A 15,509-nucleotide genomic window follows, 5' to 3' on the forward strand; every position below is an offset into this window, starting at 1 on the left:
TGCGCCACCCAGCATGGCTTGGTGCTAGCCCTCCTCCAGCTGCCCCGTGACTCATGAGCAAAGGCCTCAATTACTGATGTAAAAGGGCAAAGATGTTGAGAAGGGGGAGGTGCCGCCTTGCCCCAATGGGAAAGGCCACGGCCCCCTAGTTTTAACGGCACAGGTTGGGCAGGATTCTGAACTAGGAGCATAAACCCGTCAGAGGGGGCTCGTATTCCCAACACACCCCAGTGCCTCCCACCCGCGGCCCCTCCTTGGCACTCCCGGCGAGGGCCCCTCACACACCCTGCAGAAAGGCTCGTCGGGCTCACGCTACAGAAAGGGGCCTCGACTCAGCGAAACCAACGGCAAGGCTCCAAGGCTGGAAGCAGGGCCCGGGGTGGAGGCAGGCCAGGAACGTCAACCAAAGCAGGGCCGAGCGCCCTCCTTGTCTGAGGGGCGTGTTATTTTTTAAAGTGCTTCATTTCACAGCTCTGCCCATGCCCCCATTCCCCGCACTGCAACGCAGAGGACGCCACCGGCTGGGCAACCCACTCGCCCGCAGCCAGAAACGTACAGTCCCGTTCACAGGCAGCATGCTGGAAGACGTGCTGGCCAAGGGGAGTGCTAGGTTGAATGGAAACCCAATAACTGGCTGGCCAGAGGGCACCAGAAGACAGGTGCCTGGGACCAAGTACCAGCAACAGAGGGGAAAGTGCAAAATTCCTGCTTGCCTCTTCTCTGTTGGCTGAATCAACACGTGCCACAGACATGAGCGGCGGCAGGTGCCGAGGGCGCTGGCTCTGCTCGGAGCCCTGCTCCAATCCGGTGGCGCACCGCTTGTCTCCGGTGCACGGCGCTGTGCTCTCTAGGCCGTCCCTGCTTTCTGGATGACACGGGGCCATGCGGAGCAAGGGCACAGAGCAACGCGCCCTAAAACTGACTCCAGCTTACCCCAGGGCCCAAGCCTCTACCTCCTCAACCAACGCCCGACTTGGGGGCGTGGAACGGCAGGGAACAGAGGGCGCTGGGTGGGGCGCAGCAGGGGGCGGTTAGCCACTGGGCAGCGGTGGCCGTGTAAGGGCACTTGTGGGGGGGCTTAGTGGGGGAGGAGGTAGAGATGTGTAGTGTCTATTGGCTTAGTTTAAGTTAGACAAGAACTAGGTGCTTGGAGGTGCTGGGGCTGGGAGGAGGAGAAGCCGCCAGCAGGTCTGGGGAACAAGTGGGCTCAATTTCTGGAAAAGTCGCTCGCCTGCAGCATTTGCAGGACGTGAAAGTCTGCAGTTAGCCGAGAGAGGTGTTCAAGAGGTTCCCGGGGCAGTGGCTTCCGTCCCGCCAGAAGCGACTGCGCAGGGTGGAAAGAGCCCGTTTTCCCTGCGAAGGCTGCTGAAATATTTACACGTCAGCCACCGAAAAGGCTTCTCTAGCTACAGTGACATAGGAGCTGGTGTGGCCTGGCAGATAACTGTTCTCACCTGAGGCGAATCGCTCACACCCAGCCGTCTTAGCTCTCTGAATGGAAAGAACCGATTGCACTTCTTCCCAGCCCAGCTGGCATGCTGGCTGAGGGACTCCAACAGCCCAGGGATGCTACTTTCCATAAACAGCCTGGGGAGATTAGTGTCCTAAGCGCATGCTGTTAGACAGTGGCGACAACCTTGCACCCTAGGGTTAGTCCGGAAGGTGGGGGGGCTCTAGCCGCAGGACAGGAACTGGTTCCGAGGGCTCTGCTCTACTAAAACGGGGCCCACAGAGCAGGAAATCAATGAGTGCCGGGAAAGCCAGGACTGGGCGGACAGCGGAGCGCTCGGGGACAGGGCAGGAAGGGGGCGACAGAACCAGAAAGTTAAGGACGTCAGTCGCCTGGAGTCCCCACCAGCTCTGGAGCCCCCAGACGGATTCCTGCTGCAGACGTGACCACGCATCCACCCGGGAATCGGAGAGAACATCCGAGAGCATCAGAGAGCGACAGGCCCACAGCTCTGCAGGCCGCCGGTTGCTGGGGGGGGACCCGAGCGGCCAGGCTGGTCCAGGCAGAGCCAGCTCAGGAAGTGTTGGCTTCCAACTCCTCAGAATGGGGGCAGGCATCTCCTTGCTGCCCAGGGAGGCGAGAACAAGGGGAGCACCGCTGCTGGGCCAGCCCCCCTGCCCTGCCTCGGGGACGAGGGCCAGCCGGGTTCTGGAGGGCAGCAGGCCTAGAAAACGCTCCCCCTCGGTGAAGGAAACCCGTCCTCTCTGGCCACGGCAGGAGGTGACGTTTCCGGCGGCAGGGCACCCTTCTCCCTCCTTCAGGGGAAAATCTGCAGTTCAAACTTGGGTGCCCACTCGAGGGCGCTCTTCACCACGGCAAGCGCAGCCGCGCCCAGCGCCACCGTCAGCCCCATCACGGCCAGCTTGACAAAGCGGTTGGTCCTGGGTTTGGTCAAGATGGCTTTTGTCCGCTCCTCCCCTCGGAGCCGGTCCCGGAAGCGCTGCCGCAGCACAGTGTCCGGCCTCTGCTGGGCGGAGGCCAGCTCAAAGTCTTTAAAGGTGGACGCGGCCGTCCTGCGAGGGAGACAGAAGACAGGTGGGGAGCTGATTAGATGCGGCTGCGCCCAGGCCCCCTTCAGCAGGCCGGACGCTGCTCCGAGCGGCGGGGGGGTTCCTCGGCATCCTCCTCCCGCTGGCTGACGGGGAGCCCTGCCGCCCCATGCTGTCCTGACAGCAACGGACCGAAGTGCAAAGAGAAATGCGGGTCGCAACAGCTGCCCCCGGCCACGGCCAGCACCACAGGGCAAGTGGCTGCGAAGGGTGGACTCTGGTCCAGACAGCCTGGGAGAGACCTTGGGCATGGAGAGCGGCTCCCTGGGGCAGTGCGGCCTTTGAGCAGGCATCCACAACAGCCACCGCGAAGGGCTCAGTCCCTGCGCACGGTGCTGCTGGGGTTGTGGGCACCAGCCCCCTGGGGTGTCACCACAGAGCACACTGGCACAAGGCTCTGCCTGCGCGTACGACCGAGTGCTACGGGGCTGTGATTGTGCGGGGGCCTGTGGCTTCTGCCTCTGGAGCTGAGGAATCCCAGCCCCCAGGAGAGGCAGATCCAGCAGGGAAGGGCAGCACAGGGGGAGCTGCCAGGGTGTTTGTGTGCAAGAGGAAAAGGTGGACCCTGATGTTGCTTGGGGGTGGGGCTTGAACCCTTGACCTCTGGCTCCGAAGGCAGGTACCTTGTCCACTGTGCCACTGGAGGAGCCCCCAACCTCCCTATGATCTGGGCCCCCCTTATCCCTCCTTAGCTCTCCAAGGGTGCCAGGTCCATGTTGCTTGAGGGCGGGGCTCAAACCCTCGACTTGTTTTTGTTTTACAGAGGGGGGAGCAGGTGAAAGGGGCCATTCTGGCTGCCCACCGCAGAGGCCCGAGGATTCAAAGCACCCCTCTCGCCCTAGTCCTACTCCGTCCCTGCGAGCGCCTTCTGAGCCGGACCCTGGGCTTCCCGCCGGGCACCAAACACGCCCGCCGCCAGCGCTCACCTCTCGGCACGCTGCTGCGCTGCCTTCCTGGCCAGCTCCGAGGGTGGAAACTGGACAAAGAGATCCCCCGCTCTGCTAATCAGGGTCTCGTAGGGCAGGTCCTGTGGGATCTGGGACAGGAGATGGTGGACGGAGGCCATGTCGCATTCGCAGTCCAGAACCTCCCGCTCCCGGTACAGCACGATCTGCAAAGGGAAGGAGCAGCTGAGCGCCCCGGGGCCTGTCCGGTTCGATCCGCGTGTCGGCGGCACTTGGACAAACGGCGCAAGGCCACAAGACAGAAGCCTGCCGGAGCCGGGGAAAGTCCCCAGCGCAAGCTGCCGTGGGGCAGTGCCCCGGAAAGGAGCTGCAGTCGGTACTGCACCAGGGCTCTGCCCCATGCATTCACTCCTTGCTGTCGCATGAAACCCTGGGGCTGAGCTTGCTGGAAGTCCGGCTTCCCTCCTAGCCATGCAGTGCAGCCATGGTGACGGCCCCTGTGGGACCAGCAGGAAGGAGATCCGCTGCGGTGTTCAGAGATCAGGGCAGTGGGCCCAGGGGGGCGCTGAATTCACTAAACACCCCCCCACCAAGGGCCTCGGGTGCCCCCAGCCCTCTAGAGCAGAGTTTCCCAACTGTATTTGGCCACCGAACCCTTTTAAACTTGGAAGAATTTTGTGGAACCCCTAAGAAGAGCAACTGGTTTGACAGGCGAAGCCTCGATTTTGTCCGACGCGGCGCTAGTCTATTCGTATTCAGTCACCCACGTGATCCACGCTCCCGGAGAGAGAGTCCGGGGATCTACGGGGGATTGAACAGGTGATCGCACCACTGGCTGCGCACGCACGTGACGTCATTGTCCCCACTCTCTGGCGAGGCGCATTACACCGGACGCTTATTGTGGCCAACACAGATGACAATAGTTTTCAATAAAATTCACAAATGCTTAAATATCATTATTTTTTTAAAAATCATAAAATGTGATTGCAATGGAATTTTCTCGCGGAACCCTTATTTTCACTTCATGGAACCCCGGGGATCCCTCGAAACCATTTGGGGAACATTGCTGCAGAGGGAGCAGGGTCGGACGCCCAAGCTGAATTCACTAGCCCCATCTGGGAAGCGATAACGGGCCCTGCAGGTTTCATTCATTTCCGCAGGCACAACAGCGGCTACCTACCACGGCAGCGAAGTAAATGGGCATCAGCGGGTGGCACGCCAGGAAGAAGTCGTACAATCGCACCACGTGTCGGAAGTCGGCCAGGACATGCCCAAACCAGGTGATCAGCCAGCTGAGTGCAAAGATGGTCCCCACTTCGGCACTGTGCAATCAGAAGACACTTAGTCAGCAGCTCCGTCGCCAGACCCTAGGGATCCCCCTCCAGTGCAGATCAAAACACCTTCTGGCGTCCCCTTAATGCCAGGGCGTCCTCCACTTCTGGTAAGGGCAGGCCACTGACCATCACTGATGAGAGGTTAGGGCCCCACTTCCCCCGAAAGACAGACCCGCCCATCACGGAAAGGCCGCTGCTGCCCCACATTCGCCCGGGTGCATCTCGGCGTGTCACACGAGGGCTTGGATTCCCACGCTCCACATCGCCAGCGTGCGGCAGGGGCTCGTTCAGGCATACGGCCCCTTCCCAAAGCTCCTTCTCCAGGAGGGGGTTAAGAGGGAGCGTACAGCACCCTGCACAGTGCGTGGCACAAACCTTCCCGCCTCTGGGAGTCTGCCGCCAGCCTCCCCACTCCGGAGACACTGCTAGCACACTGGACAGCACAGCCACATGGCTAGCGGGCACGAGACACCCCTGCTGCTTTCTCTGGATGGGTCCCCGCCTTCCCCCGCTTTCAACCCTGCACCGTTCCCAAAAGACGCCCCCGGGATCCTCAGAGCCAATGACACGCTGCAAAGGCCCTGGGCGCAGAGGTCTCAACACCCCACGCGAGGCCGTCAGGACAGACTACCTGGCCCCCCCACCTGCTATTCATTTGGCCTGCAGGCACAGCTAAGCAGCCAGGCCTCCAGACGCAGTGTGGAGGCCTCCAAAAGCAGGGGGCTGCCGGAAAACGGAGGCCACCAGGGTTTCCCCCACTGCTCACGGGTGGGGCCTCAGCTCCGTTTTGAGAAAAGCACCAGGATGCTGTGCGGGTCCTGCCCCAGCGGGGCCACACCACGCCGGGGGATAACACCGCGCCGGGGGATAACACCGCGCCGGGGGATAACACCGCGCCGGGGGATAACACCGCGCCGGGGGATAACACCGTGCGAACAGCTCGCCGGCCGGGCGCCCCCTGAGACAGGGAAAGGTTTGGTGACTCTCAAGGTACCTTTCCATGAAGTCGTGGAGCTCAGGGTTCACCTGGTCTATAATGGGCATCAGGTAATTTAAAATGTGCTTGGTGTTGTCCATTGTTGGGTCCATAAAATCCCTGTCAGAAGACGGACAAAAGCCCCATCAGGCGACCGGGCCATTCCGCTCCCCTTGGCCACCACGAGCGCACGACGCACAGAGCAAGCCACAAGTTAACACACCTGCAACCCGCCTGAGCAAGGTGCGTGCGTGTGTGTCCCTACAGCTGCGTCTCACGGTGCTCTCCTTGTTGCATTCCACCCTGCCTCTCTCCCGCAACACCAGTGATCACAAGCAGGACCAGCTACATGGCAGAGCCACAAGCTTGCACTGAAATTACAGGTCTGGATTTATTCCTGTCTTTGGCTACGTCACGCACCTGAGCGGAGAGTGAGGAGACTCCCTTCAAAACCAGTCGCACTGCCGAGGCCGCTTCCAGCCCAGCAGCCACACCATCGCCCCGACTCTGATCTGCCCCCCTTCGCAGGCCGAACTCACCACTGAGCCGGTCCAGGACAGCCCATTGCACCGCATGAAAAGTGATCACTGTGTTAGGCCGCCCTGGGGGAAGCCGTGGGAGTGACGTGGAGGGGGTGGCCACAGGAGGGCTATGACAGGGGGGTTTGCCCACAGTGCATTCAGGTCGGCTTCCCCCCGGCAGGGCTCTGAAGCCAAGAGCTATTCAGGCTGCTGCTCCTGCACTTTCCTGCATCTCTTGCCTTGTTACCACTGTTGGCTAAAAGCAGCCAGGCTGCGCATGCTTTGCTTCTCAGGCTCTAGGGTCGTCACTCTCCCTCCAGTCCCCGTGTAAATGGCAGGAAAGGCTTCTCTGCCACAGGCGGCGACTGACAGCGAAGGCGCAGGCAGCCCCTCGTCCCCTCGCTTTGCAGGAGCCGCGCTGACGTACCTGAGGTGGTGAGTCGAAAGCTTTTCCACGAGAGCCGTCGCCAGCCTCTCCCCCACGACCAGCAGGAACGTGACCACGATGTCGTGGTAGCCCTGGTAGTAGTGCAGCTGCGGGTTGCGCTGTAACACCTGCAGGATGATGTCGATCAGCTCTTCCTGGAGCCCTTCCCTCTGCTCATCTGGCATCCCTGTGGGGACAGCAGCAGATGGGCCTTGCATCAGGCTGAGCCGGAGCCCTGACAAGGTGCCTGCCACGTACTGCATCATCCGCCCACAGGAGCCACGTCTCACCAGCCGTTGGATGCAGACACGCTGCAATCTCCAGGGCCTGACAGCTATCAACTGGCCCTATCTGAGTGTGGCCTGCGCATGGGGCTAGAGACCAGCAACTCGTGGGTTCTCATCCTTGTTCCGGGACCTCCCGCTCCCCAATGGCCTTTGCAGAGTTGCTTAACCTTTTGTGCAGCAGTTTCTCCACCTGCACAATGGGAACATTAATATTCCCTTTGCAAGAAAAAGGGGGTATTTACTAGTGTTCGTAAAGCATCCTGAAGGTTAAATTAAAGATGTTAAATTGCGAGTAACTGACTAAACAAATAGTCAATGCATTTTGCATCAACTATTCAATTAGTCGATAGGGCGTCTGAAGTTGCTGCACTTCAAAGGCAAAAGTGCCACATGGAGCCTGAGGTCAGCTGGGGATTCCCCCGGGCTCCGTGCGGCCCTGCCACTTTGAAACGCCGCGGGGAGCTTGACGTCAAGCTCCTCGTGGCATTTCAAAGTGGTAGCACCCCGTGGAGCCTGGGATCAGCTAGGGACTCCTCCACTGCCACTTTGAAATGCCACATGCCGCCTGGGGACGCTGCCGCTTTCAAGTACCCCCCCCCCCCCCGCTGCCTCCTTCTGAGAGAGGCAGCAAGACAGGGAAAGTGACTAGTCGTTCACATCCCTAGGTTAAATTAATTATTTTTAGTATCCCAGAAGTCCTAAGAAATAAAACAATCCTCTTTTGTGAAAACTCTGTTGAGTGTGCAAAACTCACAGGCGCCACTGTCCTGCCCACCTCTAGACAGGGGTCTGTGTGTGGACAGAATGCATCTGTGGAACAGAACACCACATGTAGAGAAAACAGCACACGCACCCCCTTTGGCCAGGACCTGTATAAGTAGATACGGTGCCCCACGGCGGAACGAGCATCTCGCAAGCCCAAGCAAGGTTCAGACAACACAAAGATCTCTAAGCATTGTCAAAATACGGCCATTCCAGAGCAATAGGGTGCTAGCAGAAGCGTGAGCTGCAGAGATCTGCAGGGTGTCCACAATATACAGATAAGCTGAACGTGCTGACTGTTTATATGGAAGAAAAAAGCAGGCAGTGAAAACCAATTCCTGCCCAGGAGCAACAAGCAGCTGCTCTGCAAAGTCAGACGAGTGCAAAAGGGTCTATAAATAACACCAGGCACCAGCCAACCACAGGAACTAAGCAAATGCAAGAAGCTTTTGTCATTAAATGTTGAGAGTTGTTTTAGGCTGATGCATGAGAGTCACTGGAAAGAACACACTTTAGCAACGCTTAAAAAACAAAATCCATTTAAATCAGTAGCGAACGCAGGTTTCAAACCCAGATGTGTCTCTGCCCAAGGTACACAGAGGCAATGGTAAACCCCTCAAACACCAGACATGACTGTCACATCGAATGAACAGCAGTACATGGCAGGGCTGGCTATATCTGAGTCAGGCCCCTCTAAATACAGGGAGAGTTTTAACGGCAAGAGAGGGGCCAGCAGAATGAATCAGCGAGTTACGGATGAGAATTTTGTGTGGAAAGAACATGCTGAAAACCAGCTGCAGTGCAAGGAGAAGCCTGAGGCCATCTCTGAAGTGGGTGTTGGGCAAACAGAGGGGAAAGGCCTTTCCATTTCGGCGGGCCCCTGGAGGGTTGCTCCTACAGCTCTGCTGTGGCCCTAGAAGAGAGGCTGCACTGCACGGAGCTGGGGGGACAAGGTGCTCCTGGTGGCCACAGAACAGAGAGACCAGCTCACCGGGTGGGAAGCGGCGCAGGGATCGCCTCACGTCCAGCAGCACCTGCTGGTAGTCTTCATTGTCCTCTCGCAGCTCCTTCCCTGATGGAGAAAGAAGCACACTGCAAATCCAAGCAGGCCACCAAGCAGCATCTGCAGTGCCAGAGAAGAACGCTGTACAAGTCAAGGCTGAAACGTAGGCCGCAACTGCTCCTGAACCCAATTTTAGATCCCCGTTTCTACTTGTTACACACAAGCCCAGCGCTCTGCCTTTTACTGCTGTACACTCTGGCGTGGCCAATACCAACGTACGCCGTTCCAGAGCCAGACACCAAGACATTAATCTCTTTGGTACAAATACCGTTTCAAGATCCTTACATCATCTCTCCTTTGTCCTTCGGCTAAGTTCTTGCTCCATCACCATGCCACTGGAGTTAGGCAAAATATAGCTAAGACATGACACAGAGCAGCCGCAACTCACACGTTTAATAAATAGAAACTGAGTGAAATGAAGCATGGGTAGTTAAGATATTTAAAGCACTGTAAGTGGAAAGAAATCATTAGCATGCCATAAGCCATGCAAGCAGCTGCGTGGAGCTGAACATAAATCCCAGGTCTCCTGATCTGCATTTTTACAGCAACCATAGCTATCCAAGGACAACCAGGAATATACACACTTTTGAACAGATACTTCTGCTCACAAAAACCCATCTTATGCTCTGGGAGCAGTGGAAATAAAAAACACCACATATGGAACGCCTCCATTCAGTGTTCCCTCTTTTTTCCATTCCTGCGTGGAATAAATTTTGTTCTGTGCACCAAGGCAGGTGCAACTGTGCACCACCATTAGAAACACATGGTTCGGCTGTGGGCGTTCTGCTAATCAGCTGGGCGGCATCTGAATCTTTCTTGGGTGACTACTCAGGCACTCAGCTTACAGGGAATACAGCCTCCATGTCTGTGTCTCATTAAAAAGCAAGTTTTCCTTCCCTCAGATGTGACTTCTTCTATGTACAAGCTTCAATTTACAGTAATTTGGCCACTGCTTCACCCATGCCTGGGATAGGAACTTCCATTTAGTATTCAAGAAACCACGCTCCCATTTATGACAATGGAAGTTAAACTAGATATATTTGCAACGTGGCATTTTTTTGGTTTAACTAACATGCATTTTGGAAGCTAATCACACCGGATTGCACCAGCTGTGTTCCACACAATGTGGCCTAAAAGTAAAAGGGCTCTTACAGTGCAATGGAAAAATAATAAATTCAGGTAATTCCTGGATCTGCTATTAGCATAATTAAATACGTTAACACAGGTAAAACCACGGGCATCAGTCTGTGCAATTGTGACTCTCAAGCAAGCATCATGGAAAAGGCATCTTCGTTGACAGGAAAAACCCCACAAGTTACAAACAGCAGAACTCCAGCCCCAAGTACGTACAAAGATCTCTCAAGTTGGTCCCAAAGCACAACGGGCGACTCTGTACCTGGCGGAGGCGGCAGATCCTCTGTCTTCACATTGAGAAGATTTGGCCACACTTTGCAACGAATCTCGTCTGTCAGGAGACCCCCTTCGCTGATTGCCATTCGTCTGAGTGCAGCCACATCAATAGGGTCGCTGTTCAGGGCCTGATAAATCTCCGCTACTTTCCTTTGCTTCTTAGAATTATAGTCTGCAAGAGGCACACCACCCAAAGGGTTAGGCTTCCAGCTACTGGCCAGCATGCAAAAGGAAGGCACAGACTGACTTAGCTCACAATGCAAAGACTATATAAGACAACTGATTGAACACACACATTGGGTCACTCTGTCTAGAGATGGGAGAGGCCTAAGAGATGATTCACTCTGTTTCTTCAGGGCCAGATTATATAGAACCCATCATCAATGGATACCAAAGCATCTTGACCAATGGCCAGGCAGAACAGAGGCACTTTCACTGCGCCTCCTCCCTTCTACCAGCTCTGAAGTTCCTTCCCAGCCCCCTGCGAGATCTCTCTGCTTGCATCTGCAGAACTGTAGTGCCTATTGCAATCGCTAATGCTACCAGGACTTTCTTGTCCTTCAATTCAAACATGGTGTCAACAGAACTGCCACTGCACCGGATGCAGTAGTTACTATTCAAAGTCACTTACAACTGTTTGCCTTCATGGCCTGGATGGCTCAGCTTCCAGCTGAGAGGTCAAAAGTTTTACAAGACTGGGGCGCAGTCTGTGTTCCTACTGGCTGGCAACTAGACTCTAGTATTGTTCGGTTGAGCTTGCCCCACCAAATCGGTACCTAGAAATACCACCTAACTGAAAATTTCCCCATGCTGCCCTATGCACTCAGGGGACCTTATTTACATTAGAATTATACTCCATTTTCATACAGATCATAGCCGCCCCCCCCTCCCCCCCCCCCCGTGTTGCTAGGACTGGTCAAATTAATATTTGTAAAGTGAAATGTCAGGGCTAAGCACTATCCAGCAAATACACAATGATGCCTTCGTAAGACATTTGATCTTTAAGGACACGAGGCGGGGAAAAGGACGACACATAACGCATGGACTGAACAGATACAGGATACAGAAATCTTTCCTTAGAGCAGATTCCAGCACAGCCATATTTTCAGTGGGTTCCTTGCCAGCACTATTCTATATTTGGGAAAAGGCAGGCAGCTGAGAATCAGCTGATTTCCATACACTTTGGCAGCAAAATCCTTCTGTATGTGTGAAGGTTTTGTTTGAGATCCAGCCTGCCTTCAGAAACTTTTCCAACAGGATCCTGTTTTTGCAGCTTCAGTCAAAACCCCTCTCACAATCCATTATAAGGCCCTTTTGATTTGAACTGTATTCAATTCATATTAAGTCAGTCAGGATGGGATTTTTTTTATGGGGGGAGGGGGATCTGAAACTGGCCTAATGGAGAAATCTGTTCATTTTCCTACCGTGATTTCACTGACTGAAGTTTACAGTAGCCCATTGAACATTTGACACCAGAGGTGTTTCCTGCCCCCTGCTCATGCACACTTGTTTGCTACTGGAGAGCTACTCCAGAGTGCTCAGTTTAGCACATTATGTTCTGAAGTCTCTGAAGGAGAGAAATGAGCATGACAGGATTTTCAAACACCTGCAAACAAGCAAGGAGGTCAAGTTGTGGATGGGACCCATCTAAACAGCCCCCCTTTCAAAACTCACTTTTTTGTATAGCTTGTTTTTCAACCAAGTTCTGTTTAGTTTTTGACAGGACTGCAGCTCCCTTATAAGAAACAAGTCTCCTGATGTCAATAGGCAGAGAAAGTTATCAAAACCACACCCAGCAGTTCTAGTATCCATGTATTTCCTTCTTTTGGCCGCACAACCAAGAAGTTACCTTTTTTCTACTCAGTTACTGCCTAACGCTTGAATGTCAGCACAAACATGGGATTGGCACCCAGTGAATGAATCAAGGAAGAGGAGGAGAGAAAGCTTACAAAAGAGAAAGCTCCTGTTTTATACTAAAAGAATTTAAGCAGCAACACCAAGGAAAGAAAATATGTGCTGCACTGGCCTCCCCCACATTCAATTATTTTTAACTTTTACCAGCATGAACATCAAGAACCGTTGTGTGGGGGTGGAAAGAATGCATGTTGTCAAACATGTTTTTGATCCACCACCAACTTCTACTCAAGTCCCCAGCAAGTATCAATCACCAACACCCTCTTCGAGAGAAACGTGCAGCCACAGGGATGAGATGGGTTTTATTATACAAGTAATTCCTGGTCCTCCATAAAAATAAGGCTCAGCTGGCTAGTGGATTTTGTTTTATGTCCAGGACTAAAGAGCCTGGGACAGATGCTCTCTTTCCAACAGCTAAATAAAGACATAAAACAAAGATGCAGATGATCACCAAGGCTGCTGAAGGCCTACATAGAGAGGGTCACATGTTCCAGTTTCTGATTTCAGCAATTATGCTGCAGAACTCTACATTTCAATGGTACGAGGAAAGAGACGGCACTGGCTCCCCAGTGATAATATTGAACGTGTAAGTAACACTTTGTAAAGACTGCAGCCCTCCTATGAAGGCAGCAAATATTCTCTCATTTTACAGATGAGAAAACTGAGGCTCAAAGACTTCTAAAGGAACTGTCCCATGCCCTACCGAGAACAGAGCTTCCAGACCCACATTCAAACCAGTCGCTGAGCCCGCAGATCCCAGGCAATGGAAGAAGAATTACGTTCCGCTTGTCAAGACACAAAACTAAGCCTTCCCTCTTTGACTTGCTTTTCTGCTAAACACTCATTGGGAGGACTCAGGCGCTTTAAGATAAGCATGGGCACAGCAGCAAGACTGGGCCAACGGCACTGCTATGACGCGAAAGGTGCATTTTTTGTGTTTCAGAAGCACACGAGAGCGGGGCCCTATGGTGGTAGGGGGTGGACAAACACATGAGCCCCAGAGTCTGGCTGGAGGTAAATGGAAGGCAGCCGACAGCAGGAAGGGAAGAAGAGGGGTGACTGGAGGAAGGCAGCAGCTCTGCTACTACCTATTGGCAGAGTGCGATTTGCTTTCTAAAAACGCTTTGGAAGGCCACTGACCCTTTCCCGGGATCATCACAGTCCGGCCCTGCGCCCCCAGGATCTGCGCCTAGTTCTGGGACCAACAGGCACGACCCCTGGGGGTACCCCCAGCGCGGCCTGTCAGCTGGGGTGGCTGCCCACGAGAGTCAAACGCCGCCCCTCGGATCAACAGAGCGCCCGCAGCCTCCCTCCCGGGGGTGCACCGCCGCGCGGGCCCCGGTGCACCGCACAAAATTTATTCCGCACAGGGATGGGAACAGGTTCGAGGGATCCACCCCCCCGCAGCGGGTCACGAAGCCCCGCCCCCGCCGCAGCGCCAGGGCACCCGGAGCCCCGCCCCCCGGGCGTTAACACCGCCCCCCCCCCCGCCAGAAACCGCCGCAACGCTCGAGGGGCCCCGGCGGGGGGCGGGGCTGGCGGCTCGGGGCCCGGGTCCCCCCCCCGCTGGGCCCGGCCCGTACCGTGCGGCGGCGCCGGCCTGCGCAGGGACATGGTCTCCGGGAGCCGCGGCGCATCCCGGCCGGGCGGGGCCCGGCTCCGCTTCCTGCCCCGAGCTCCGCCCCGCCTCCGCGCGCGCGCCCTACGTCCTACGTCACCGCGGCGAGCAGAACGAAGCCATTTTGCGCGTGCGCCTCGGGCTGACACCGCCTCCGGGCTGGGGGGGGCGGGGAAGAGAAGGCAGATGCGCGCGCCGCTCCTCCAGCCCGGGACCCGCCCCTCCCCTGCAATGCTCCTGCCGCCGCGCAGCGCCGGCTCCAGCTTGAAACGGCGCGTGCCGGGCGGGGGAGGAGCACGCGCCGGCCAGCTCCAGCCCGCACGTGCATGGCCCTGGCCGCAGCCAGCGCTGCTTTCTGCATCCCTGCAGGGCTAGCGGACGGCGGGGAGACCCTCCCCCCCCCAGCTTGCACCGGGGGGGGGGGGGGGGCAGAAGGGGTGACAGAGACAGAGCTTTGCCCAGCTGGTGCCAGACTTAGACTAGCCCAAACTAGCACCTGCAGCCACAGCGGGGAGGGGGTGCGCGCATGTGGACAGAAAGCAAATGTTCTGCAGGCTGCGCGGGGCAGAGCAAGCTCGACTAGCAGAGTTTCAGGAGACAGACATGAAGGGCAGCTCACAGGCCTTTGGAAAACAGATTTTTTAACACTGGCCAGACACGTGGGCTGTGTCTACACTGGCATGAATTTCTAGAACTGCTTAAAACGGAATACTATTCCGTTTTCAGTTTTTCCGGAAAAGGAGCGTCTACATTGGCAGGCTGCTTTTCCGGAAAAGCCCTTTTCCTGGAAAAGCGTCTGTGGCCAACGTAGATGCGCTTTTCCGGAAAAAAGCCCCGATTGTCATTTTCGCGATCGGGGCTTTTTTCCAGAAAAGACTACTGGGCTGTCCACACAGGCCCTTTTCCGGAACAGTGTTCCGGAATAAGGACTTATGCCCGAGCAGGAGCAGAATAGTTTTTCCGGAATAGCGGCTGATTTTGTACAGTAGAGCGTCGTTACTTTTCCAGAAATTCAAGGGCCAGTGTAGACAGCTCGCAGCTTATTCCGGAAAAGCGGCTGATTTTCTGGAATAACTGGCCCAGTGTAGACACAGTCGTGGAGAAACTGATCTCAAAGCCAGGAAGATGATATCCATAATCAGAGGAAGACTCAACTAGTTTGTTCTGGGAAACAAGGCTGTTTTCTAGTAGGAGTAGGTAGATGACAGACCTCAAGCTACTGTTATCAATTTCCAGGTTGAATTATGTAAAGCAGGCACTGAAGGACCCAGCCCTGAAACAGGGAGCTTCCTGCCTTGAGCAGGGGGCTGGACTTGATGGCCTTCTGAGGTCTCTTTCAGTTCTATGAATTAGTGCTCACATTCACCTTACATTCTTTACAGCAATACTTAATGTGAACAAAAATCCAGAAGAGGAAAAATATGCTTATGATTTGTTAGAGCACATGTTAACCAAGGCCTCCCCCTCCCCCCCCCACTGTGTGTATCTATGGCTAATTCTAACAGAAGTTGCATGTAGCAAGGAGGGTTTAGCTTAAAGTAGTGGGGGAGTATAGTAGCAGTGTAGAAATGAAAAGAAGAACAATTAGATGTTCATATTATGACAGGCGGAATAATATTCTCTCAAATTCAGTGACAACTCCTCCACAGGTTCTATGAAGGATCAGATAGATCACACCTATATTTCAAAGTTTAGTTTGTTGGCAGACATACGTACACGTGTACAGAGGAGCT

The 15,509-nt window shown here is 55.2% G+C and overlaps 1 protein-coding gene across 3 annotated transcripts; it reads right to left on the reverse strand.

Annotated features, from left to right (window-relative positions):
- Positions 1-483: 483 nt before the first annotated feature.
- Positions 484-13,899, reverse strand: TBC1D20 (TBC1 domain family member 20). 3 transcript variants are annotated; one of them, XM_075900885.1, is made up of 8 exons: positions 13,742-13,899; positions 10,231-10,416; positions 8,763-8,843; positions 6,723-6,909; positions 5,793-5,894; positions 4,645-4,786; positions 3,486-3,670; positions 484-2,523 (listed from the first exon to the last, which is right to left on the reverse strand). In XM_075900885.1, exons 1-8 carry the CDS (start codon positions 13,770-13,772, stop codon positions 2,268-2,270), a joined length of 1,170 nt encoding a protein of 389 aa, XP_075757000.1. In that variant the 5' UTR covers positions 13,773-13,899; the 3' UTR covers positions 484-2,267. The 3 variants fall into 3 exon arrangements, with proteins under 3 accessions (XP_075757000.1, XP_075757001.1, XP_006139398.1); XM_075900886.1 differs by lacking the exon at positions 8,763-8,843; XM_006139336.4 differs by lacking the exon at positions 13,742-13,899 and having other exon boundaries at positions 10,231-10,483.
- Between the last annotated feature and the right edge of the window lie 1,610 nt (positions 13,900-15,509).

This window comes from Pelodiscus sinensis, chromosome 18, assembly GCF_049634645.1.
Source record: "Pelodiscus sinensis isolate JC-2024 chromosome 18, ASM4963464v1, whole genome shotgun sequence".
Taxonomy (NCBI): Eukaryota; Metazoa; Chordata; order Testudines; family Trionychidae; genus Pelodiscus; species Pelodiscus sinensis.

What these genes read in the sequence shown, in the direction of transcription:
- TBC1D20 (XM_006139336.4), bottom strand. Translation starts at nt 10,468, where the DNA reads ATGCTGGCCAGTAGCTGGAAGCCTAACCCTTTGGGTGGTGTGCCTCTT. An exon ending in CCTGCGCCGCTTCCCACCCG is followed by an intron (nt 6,910 to 8,762) that starts GTGAGCTGGTCT and finishes CTGTCCCCACAG; the next exon opens with GGATGCCAGATGAGCAGAGG. An exon ending in CCATTTACTTCGCTGCCGTG is followed by an intron (nt 3,671 to 4,644) that starts GTAGGTAGCCGC and finishes TTCCCTTTGCAG; the next exon opens with ATCGTGCTGTACCGGGAGCG.